Source organism: Trichechus manatus, unplaced genomic scaffold (assembly GCF_000243295.1).
Source record: "Trichechus manatus latirostris isolate Lorelei unplaced genomic scaffold, TriManLat1.0 scaffold00029, whole genome shotgun sequence".
In the NCBI taxonomy this organism is placed as follows: Eukaryota; Metazoa; Chordata; class Mammalia; order Sirenia; family Trichechidae; genus Trichechus; species Trichechus manatus.
In genome coordinates this window covers 6,560,627-6,571,011 of record NW_004443965.1, presented here as the reverse complement: position 1 = coordinate 6,571,011, position 10,385 = coordinate 6,560,627, and the positions used below count along the sequence as shown (strand labels likewise).

General features: G+C 38.6%; 1 protein-coding gene across 8 annotated transcripts in view; it reads left to right on the top strand.

The window, feature by feature from the left end:
• The window catches only part of IQGAP2 (IQ motif containing GTPase activating protein 2), a 333,035-nt gene extending 323,450 nt beyond the window's left edge, over positions 1-9,585 (top strand). For 5 of the 8 annotated variants that reach the window (XM_023729497.1, XM_023729493.1, XM_023729492.1 and 2 more), the window contains exons 36-37: positions 3,060-3,168; positions 8,698-8,820. In XM_023729497.1, the coding sequence (XP_023585265.1) occupies positions 3,060-3,168; positions 8,698-8,811 (223 nt within the window). In that variant the 3' untranslated portion in view covers positions 8,812-8,820. Of the gene's footprint in view, positions 1-3,059; positions 3,169-8,697 lie in introns of all 8 variants that reach the window. The other 3 variants (XM_023729491.1, XM_023729494.1, XM_004374483.2) reach the window with 3 other exon arrangements.
• Positions 9,586-10,385: the final 800 nt, after the last annotated feature.

Here is a 10,385-nt window from a genome sequence, read left to right as displayed (position 1 = left end):
TCATACATGAAGAAAGCAAGAGGTCATTAAAAAGACAGGAAAGAAAGAAAGGACCAAAATGGATGTCAGAAGAGACTCTGAAACTTGCTCTTGAACGTCAAGTAGCTAAAGCAAAAGGAAGAAATGATGAAGTAAAAGAACTGAACAGAAGATTTCAAAGGATGACTCAGGAAGGCAAAATAAAGTATTATAATGACATGTGCAAAGAGCTGGAGATAGAAAACCAAAAGGGAAGAACACGTTCAGCATTTCTCAAGCTGAAAGAACTGAAGAAAAAATTCAAACCTCGAGTTACAATATTGAAGGAGTCTATGGGCAAAATATTAAACGACACAGGAAGCATCAAAAGAAGATGGCAGGAATACACAGAGTCACTATACCAAAAAGAAATTGTCGATGTTCAACCATTTCAGGGGGTAGCATATGATCAGGAACCCATGGTACTGAAGAAAGAAGTTCAAGCTGCACTGAAGGCACTGGCAAAAAACAAGTCTCCAGGAATTGACGGAATACCAATTGAGATGTTTCAGCAACTGAATACAGCGCTGGAAATGCTCACTCACTCGTCTATGCCAAGAAATTTGGAAGACAGCTACCTGGACACCAGACTGGAAGACATCCATGTTTATGCCTATTCCCAAGAAAGGTGATCCAACCAAATGCAGAAATTATTGAACAATATCAATAATATCACACGCAAGTAAAATTTTGCTGAAGATCATTCAAAAGCGTCTGCAGCAGTATATCGACTGGGAACTGCCAGATTTCAAGCCAGATTCAGAAGAGGACATGGAACCAGTGATATCACTGCTGATGTCAGATGGATCCTGGCTGAAAACAGAGAATACCAGAAAAATGTTTACCTGTGTTTTATTGACTATGCAAAGGCATTTGACTGTGTGAATCATAACAAATTATAGATAACATTGGGAAGAAGGGGAATTCCAGAACATTTAATTGTGCTTATGAGGAACCTGTATATAGATCAAGAGGCAGTTGTTCGAACTAAACAAGGGAATACTGCATGTTTTAAAATCAGGAAAGGTGTGTGTCAGGATTGTATCCTTTCACCATACCTATTGAATCTGTATGCTGAGCAAATAATCCGAGAACCTAGACTATATGAAGAAGAACAGGGCATCAGGATTGGAGAAAGACTTATTAACAACCTGCCTTATGCAGATGACACAACCTTGCTTGCTGAAAGTGAAGAGGACTTGAAGCACTTACTGATGAAGGTCAAAGACTGCAGTCTTCAGTGTGGATTGCACCTCAACATAAAGAAAACAAAAATCCTCACAACTGGACTAATAAGCAACATGGTAAACAGAAAAAAGATGGAAGTTGTCAAGGATTTCATTTTACTTAGATCCACAATCAACACCCACGGAAACAGCACAAAAGACGCATTGCATTGGGCAAATCTGCCACAAAAGACCCCTTTAAAGTGTTGAAAAGCGAAGATGTCGCCTTGAAAACTAAGGTGCGCCTGACCCAAACCATGGTACTTTCAATCACCTCTTATGCATGCGAAAGCTGGACAATGAATAAGGAAGACTGAAGAAGAATTGATGCCTTTGAATTGTGGTGTTGGCGAAGAATATTGAATATACCATGGACTGCCAAAAGAACGAACAAATTTGTTTTGGAAGAAGAACAAACAAAATGCTCCTTGGAAGCAAGGATGATGAGACTACATCTCACATACTTTGGACATGTTTTCAGGAGGGATCAGTCCCTGGATAAGGACATCATGCTTGGTAAAGTAGAGGGTCAGCAAAAAAGAGGAAGACCCTCAGTGAGATGGATTGACACAGTGGCTGCCACGTGGGGCTCAAGCATAACAAAGATTGTGAGGATGGCTCAGGACCAGGCAGTGTTTTGTTCTGTTGTACATAGGGTTGCTATGAGTCAGAACCGACTCATCGGCACCTAACAACAAGAAGCAACCCCACGTGACAGAGTAGAACTGCCCCACAGGGTTTTCTAGGCTGTAATCTTTATGGATGGTGGAGCAGTGGTTAAAGTGATCAACTGCTATCCAAAAGGTCAGCGGTTCGAAACCATAGGAGAAAGATGTGGCAGTCTGCTTCCATAGAGATTTACAGCCTTGGAAACCCTGTGGGGTCACTGTAAGTTGGAAGTGACTTGACAGCAGTGGGTTTGATTTTATTTTTTGTTTTTGTTTTAATCTTTACAGAAGCAGATTACCAAGTCTTTCTCCCAAAGAGCCGCTGGGTAGGTTTGAACTGCCAAACTTTTGGTTAGCAGCCTCGCACTTAACCATTGCACCACCAGGGCTCTTTCTGTGAGCAGTACGGATCAATATATAATTCTAGTGTTCTGTGACTATCCTGTATTTCCAACTATATTATACAGTGCTTAAGGAAAAGGACCACATCTTACATTTCTTTTGTAATGAAGCACCTGCTACAGTGTTCTAGGAGCTACAGATCTCAACAATCACTACCTAACCTAGTGTTTGGAAAGCACAATGGGGGGACGATAACAGGAGGTTTTTTGTAACTTCCTTAGACTTTTCCCAAGAGACCATTCACTAAGAATAGTAACTTGGGATCCTGTTAATTTGTTTTTTTGTTTTTTTTAATTGTGCTTTAAGTGAAAGTTTACGATTCAAGTTAGTCCCTCATACAAAAATGTATGCATACATTGTTATCTAACCCTAGTTGCTCTCCCTGTACTATGACAGCACACTCCTCCTTTCCACCCCAGATTTCCTGTGTCTGTTCAACCAGCTTCCAACCCTCTCTGCCTTCTCATCTCACCTCTGGACAGGAGCTGCCAGTTCAGTCTCATGTATCTACTTGAGCTAAGAAGCACACTCTTCACAAGTATCATTTTATGTCCCATAGTCTAGTCTAATCTTTGTCTGAAGAGTTGGCCTCTGGAATGGTTTTAGTTTTGGGCTAACAGAGCGTCCGGAGGCCATGTCTGCTGGGGTCCCTCCAGTCTCAGTCAAACCATTAAGTCTGGTCTTTGGTTCAGGTTTAAGCATATATTTATAATTCTACATGTATGAATGTTCCTTTCTTCATCAGGTTTAAAAATGTTATGTTTGATATCATATCTACTGAAGATGTGGGCATCTTCGAAGTCAGAGCAAAATTCCTCGGTGTCGAAATGGAAAAGGTGCAGCTCAATATTCAGGTAAGCTGGGATTTCTGCAGACTGGGGGTGTATAGTGTTGGTCATGCCTGGCTCCCCTGGCTTGCACTGTTCGTGACAACAAGGAAATGGAACAGAAGACTAATGCAAGACTTGTCAATATTCTTTTTTCAATGTTGATGGCTTTTTTTTTAAAGCTTTGATTTTTCCAATTATTGGAACCTTAAGATAAATCTTGAATCATAGCAGTTAAGTTTTTCTAAGCTTTGTTTCTATTTTAAAACTTACACAAAATAATAATATAAGTATTCAGAGTTATTAAATAAAGGCTAGAAAGTCCCCTTTTATTAGAAACTTGCATGTCTTTCTAAGACTGAGTTTTCCCAGGATTGGAGCTTTCCTGATCTTATTTCTCCTTTCTCTCCCTTTCCTTTGTTCTACTTAGAATGGCTTAGACATCATTTTCTTAAATCTGTTAAATGTGTGAAATCATAAGAATGAAAGACATTGTTCAAAACAGGTATCTTTAAATAGAAAAATGGTGCAATATGAGTTATTTCTGCTTTCTCATAAGAGCCAGATTTATTTCTGCTTTGTCGTAAGAGCCAGATTTAAGCCAAATTCATTTGAACAGAAACTGAAAAAGCCGGTTTATGTGAAAAAAAATGGGAGACAGCCCACCAAATATTTAATTCCTCCACCCCTAACTCCTTAATCATTAACCCAGGATCAATGTAGAGAAGTAATTGACTTTTTCTCTTTGGCATAAAAGTTTTTAAATGGAAACAGCACCTATTTATCTGGGCCTCCAAGGGCAGTTCTGTGGTAGAATTGTCTTCATCACTCTGCTGCACTCTTTTCTCACAGGATTCCAGTTGATCCTGAAGAGACAAGGGTGGCTTACAAAGGGTTTGCAGATACCTCCATCTCATATGCTCAATAGCACCCTGTGAGATTGGGTTGGCACTGTTACCCTAATTTACACACAAGAAAGCAGAACTTCAGAGAGATTTTGATTTGCAGGGTCAGAAAATAGCAAATGGCAGAGCAAAGATTAAACTCTGGTCTTCCAACCACAAGCGCAGTCATATTTTCTCTGCTCCCTAGCTTGGAGGCTGTGCTAATTCCTGTACATAAATAAACCATTCCTTCTCAACCTAATTATATTGATGTAACTCTTTTTCCAAGAGACTTTTCTTTAACAAATACTGCGTTTCCCAGAAGAAAAGTGAGTCCCCACTACATTTTAATAGATGAAAGCATTCCTTGACTAAAGGAATTCCAGTCCTGGAAACACATCTGAATAATGTAGGGGTTTAGTTGAGTGTGAAGGAGCCCTGGTGGTGCAGTGGTTAAGTGCTTGGCTGCTAACCAAAAGATCAGCAGGTTGAACCCGCTCAGTGGCTGCATGGAAGAAAGGACAGCCTAGGAAGCCCTATGGGGCAGTTCTGCTCTGTCACATGGGGTCACTGTGAGTCAGAGTCAACTCGACAGCGCACAACAGCAATTGAGTGCAGTTGGAGGTAACTGAGGAAGTGGAGGAGAAAGGTGGCAAGAGCCAAAGTTTGCTCAAAGATCACTCCAACTTTTGCAGTTGATGTCACTTAATATAGACATCAGGGATTATCATTAAGAACCAAGAAGTTTCCAGAGCTAGAAAAAAGAAAATGAGACCTAGGTATTAGTTTTGCAGGACTTTAGGGATGCTATCTTACATTTGGGGAAAGCCTCCTATCCTGGGTTATTGGGAAATGTTACTGTTTTACCTCATGCATATGGCTGATGTGACCGAGGTGTTTATTTCAATAAGAGAGTTGATTTCCTTTGTTTGTATGATAGCAGTGAAAAACAGAATGATACACTGACTTGAGAACGGGGATCTTATCTCAATACAGGGACAGAAGTATTCTAGATCAGGAAAGAGCTGCTTTGTACAGTGATCTACAACTTTTATCACCCAACTACATCAGTAAATAACATAAGCACTTCTCCCTATATGTATATACTTGTTTATCAAGTGTACATGCTTCTCCACCGCTCATCTGTCAGTTTGTAGTACTGTGGTGGCTTGCGTGTTGCTGTGCTGCTGGAAGTTGTGCCTCTGATATTTCAAATACCAGCAGGGTCACCCATGGTGAACAGCTTCCAGACTAAGACAGACTAGAAGGACCTGGCGATCTACTTCTAAAAAAAATTGGCCAGTGAAAACCTTACGAATAACAGTGAACATTGTCTGACAGTGCTGGAAGATGAGCCCCTCAGGTTGGAAGGCACTTAAAATACAACTGGGGAAGAGCTGCCTCCTCAAATTAGAGTTGACCTTAATGGCGTGGATGGAGTAAATCTTTTGGGACCTTCATTTGCTGATGTGGTACCACTCAAAATGAGATGAAACAGCTGTACACATCCATTAATAACTGGAATGTGGAATGTACGAAGTACGAATCTAGGAAAATTGGAAGTTGTCAAAAATGAAATGGAACGCATAAAAATCAATATCCTAGGTTTTAGTGAGCTGAAATGGACTGGTTTTGGCCATTTTGAATCAGAAAATCTTATGGTCTACTATGCCAGGAATGATGACTTGAAGAGGAATGGCATTGCTTCATTGTCATAAAGAACATTTCAAGTTCTAGAAGTACAATGCAGTCACTGATAGGATAATATCCATATGCCTACAAGGAGGACCAGTTAATACAGCTATTATTCAAATTTATATACCAACCACTAGTGCCAAAGATTAAGAAATTGAAGATTTTTACCAACTTCTGCAGTCTGAAATTGATCAAATGTGCAATCAAGATGCATTGATAATTACTGATGATTGGAATATGAAAGTTGGAAAATATGCCTTAGTGATAGAAACAACACCAGAGATCACATGATAGAATTTTGCAAAACCAACAACTTATTCATTGGAAATACTTTTTTTAACAACAAACAGCGACCATATGTGTGGACCTCACCAGATGAAATGCACAGAATCAAATCCAGTACATCTGTGGAAAGAGAGGATGGAGAAATTCAATATCATCAGTCAGAACAAGGCCAGGAGCCATCTGTGGAATAGACCATCAATTGCTCCTATGCAAGTTCCAGGTGAAGCTGAAGAAAATTAGAACAAGTCCACAAGAGCAAAAGTACCACCTTGAGTATATCCCACTTAAATTTAGAGACCATCTCAAGAATAGAGCATTGAACACTAATGACTGAAGACAAGACAAGTTGTGGGATGACCACAAAAACATCATATATGAAGAAAGGAAAAGGTCATTAAAAAGACAGGAAAGAAAGAAAAGACCAAAATGGATGTCAGAAGAGACTCTGAAACTTGCCCTTGAACATAGAGTAGCTAAAGCAAATGGAAGAAATGATGAAGTAAAAGAGGTGAACAGAAGATTTCAAAGGGCAGCTCGAGTAGACAAAGTAAAGTATTATAATGAAATGTACAAAGAGCTGGAATTAGAAAACCAAAAGGGAAGAACATGCTCAACATTTTTCAAACTGAAAGAACTGAAGAAAAAATTCAAGTCCCAAGTTGCAATATTGAAGAATTCTATGGGCAAACTATTGAACGACGCAGGAAGCATAAAAAGAAAATGGAAGGAATACACGGAGTCCCAGTACCAAAAAGAGTTGGTTGACGTTCACCTATTTCAGGAGGTAACACATGATCAAGAACCAATTATATTGAAGGAAGAAGTCCAAGCTACACTGAAGCCACTGGCGAAAAACAAGGCTTCAGGAATTGATGGAGGAATACCAGTTGAGATGTTTCAACAAATGGATGAAATGCTGGAAGCGTTCACTCATCTATGCCAAGAAATTTAGAAGACAACTACCTGGCCAGCCAGCTGGAAGAGATCCATATACATGCCCATTCCAAAGAAAGGTGATCCAACAGAATGCAGAAATTATCAAACAATATCAGTAATATCACACAAAAGTAAAATTTTGCTGAACATAATTCAAAAACGGTTGTAGCAGTACATCAACAGGGAACTGCCAGAAATTCAAACTAGATTCAGAAGAGCACATGAACAAGGAATGTCATTGCTGATGTCAAATGGATCTAGGCTGAAAGCAGAGAATACCAGAAATATATTCAAGTGTGTTAATGACTATGCAAAGACATTCGACTGTGTAGATCATAACAAATTATGGATAACATTGCAAAGAATGGGAATTTCAAAACACTTAATTGTGGTCATGTGGAATCTGTACATAGACCAAGAGGCAGTCATTCAAACAGAACAAGAGGATACTGCATAGTTTAAAATCAGGAATGTATACTTTCATCATACTTATTCAATCTGTATGCTGAGCGAATAATCCAAGAAGCTGGACTATATGAAGAATGGGGCATCAGGATTGGAGGAAGGCTCATTAACAACCTGTGATATGCAGATGACACAACCTTGCTTGCTGAAAGTGAAGAGGACCTGAAGCACTTATTGACGGAAGTGAAAGACTTTGGTATAGAGTCAACAACAACACATGCTTCTACCCTGGTACTCTAATGCGTACTTTATAAAATACGTTCTTGTTAGGTACCATCTAACCTGTTCCAACTCATAGAGACCCTATGTACAGCAGAATGAAACACTGCTCAGTTCTGCATCATCCTCATAATCGCTGCTGTGTTTGAGCCCATTGTTGCAGCCACTGTGTCAGTTCATCTCCCTGAGGATCTTGTTAAGCACTTGGCTGCTAACTGGAAGGTTGGCAGTTCAAATTCAACATCTGTGCCTCAGGAGAAATATTTGGCAATTTGCTTCTGTAAAGATTTACAGCCTTGAAATTCCTGTGGGGCAGTTCTTCTGTGTCCTATAGAGTCGCTGTAAGTCGGAATCAACTCGACGGCAACAGGTTTGGTTCAGTTTATAAAATACGTACAAAATCAAAACGTTTAAAGAATGAGAAAAAAATAACTAGGAGTTCTAATATTTTTCTTACTCCTGTGAATTGTCTTGCTCACCCTACTTTAGAAAAAAAACACTCTTCTGAAGGATATAGCCTATCAAGCCAGACTATTTGCGTTTTCAATTTTTTAATTAAAAATTGAAATTATATGGTTGATATTAACCAGTTGTCGTCAAGTGATTCCAGACTCTTGGCAACCCCATGTTTGATACTAGCTTAATGATAATGGCTTTTTTTCATACAATCTTTATCAGTTCTAAAAACCTATTTTCTTTCATCTAGGTGAGTGATTCTCAGGGTGACACCCAGACCAACAGTATCACCTCCTGGGAACTTGTTAAAAATGCAAATATTTGGGCCTCATCCCTGAGTTACAACATGAGGAAATTCTGGGGGTTGGAGCCCAGTAATCTGTGTTTTAACTGGGTGCCATGAGTTAGAATCAACTCGATGGCAGTGGATTTGGTTTGGGTTTTTGGTTATTTTTCACCAGGTGATTCTGATGCACACTGAAGTTTAAGAACTCCCTGATCCAGGCTGTTAGGGCAATTGAATCTTATTTTGACCAACAAATAAATTCTTATAGTATATTTTTAATGTGTGTGAAATGTCAAAGTTGAGATTTAATGATGTTCTTTAAAATTACAGGATTTACTTCAGCTGCAGTATGAAGGAGTAGCTGTAATGAAAATGTTTGATAAGGTTAAAGTGAATGTAAACCTTCTTATTTACCTGCTGAACAAGAAATTCTATGGAAAGTGAAGTGCCTGCAGAAATTTCATGGATTCTGTATTACGTGGATTGGGAAATGCATTTAATATTTTTGTTTTTAAACATGATTGAAATCACTGCGAACGTACCCATGTGCCTTTTTGATAATTTGGTACTACAGTAGAATGATACACAAAATGAATTAATGTAAACACTTCCACACTATACTGTGGTATAGGTACTCTGATTTAAAGCCTTGGCTATTCTGTGATCTGTTTTGCTTCTAAAGTAGGAAGACAATAAATTTAGCTAACTAGGGACAAATGTGTAAAAACCTATTTTCCTATGAAAGATTTTTAAATGTCCCACTTAAATAATGTAATTCTTCGTAGATTTCTTTTTAATCTCTGGAGAAATGGAAACCTAATTATGTGTAATGAATTATTTAGACAGATGCTTCTAAGCTCTGTCTCCTGAGGGTTGTCAATTTTAAAGAGAACTTTTGTGCAATTCAAAGTGAAGTTTTTATAAGTAATCTAAAGTGACAATATAATAACACTTTCTGTATTAAAGTGTATATTTTTTGTGATTTATTCCTACTAAATGAAAGTGCACTACTGCTTCTTGGTAAGGACTCTTGTACCCAGAGCCTTCAAATGATGAAGAACAATGTGGACAGCAGTCATAGGCCCCCACCTCCACCCCTCACAAGTTATTTGAATACTTCAATTGTGCCTCTCAATTTTTTGTAATGCAATAAAATCAGTATCTAGATGGTTTTTAAATGTATTCTTTGGAAATTGTTTTATGTAAAATAAATGTTACTTAATTACATTAAATTGGCTTTTATGTTGTCTCAATTTAAAAAGTGGTGGATAATCAAAAAGTTCTTGGTGGATAATAAAAAGTTATTGGTTGGGCTTATCAGGAAAAAAAAAATAATGGAACTATAGTTGTACTAGTGAGGATACAGTGTAAACTGCTGTAACAAAAAGAGCCAAAACCCTTGTGGCTAAAACAAGATAGAAGTTTTTCTCAAATTCAGCAGTTCAGGAGGTAAGTGAGCAGGTCCATGAAGTCATCCAGGGATCCAGCTGGCCAGTAGGTTCTTGTCGCTGATTCCCAGCCAGCAGGAAGGGGGAAAGAAGTCCAGGACGAGCAGTTTTAAGTTACACATGACACTTCTGCTTATATCCTATTGGCCAAAATTTAGTCACATGGCCACAACAAATTACAAGAGATGCAGGAAAATAGAGTCCCTAACTAGGCAGCTGTGTTCCCGATTAAAACTCAAAATGGAGGAGGTGGTTGTTCTATTACTTAAAGTAAGAAAGGAGAATGATTCCTGGAGACCATTTAGGTGTCTCCACCACAGTAGGAATCCAGATCCTCAGAGTGGAATCCCTCTGGCACTATGTGTTCTGTTCATTCATTCAACAAGCTTTATTTTCTTCAGTGATTGCAAATATTAAGAAACTGAGTTAGCTGATGCTCATTTGGCACAAATGAACTTTAAGTGTAGGGCTAACATTTTGGAAAATTCGTATTTTAAAATGTAGAATCTGTTCTTCTGTGATTATTTCAGGCTATACATATACAAGCCATATTTTTAATTGCCTCATATG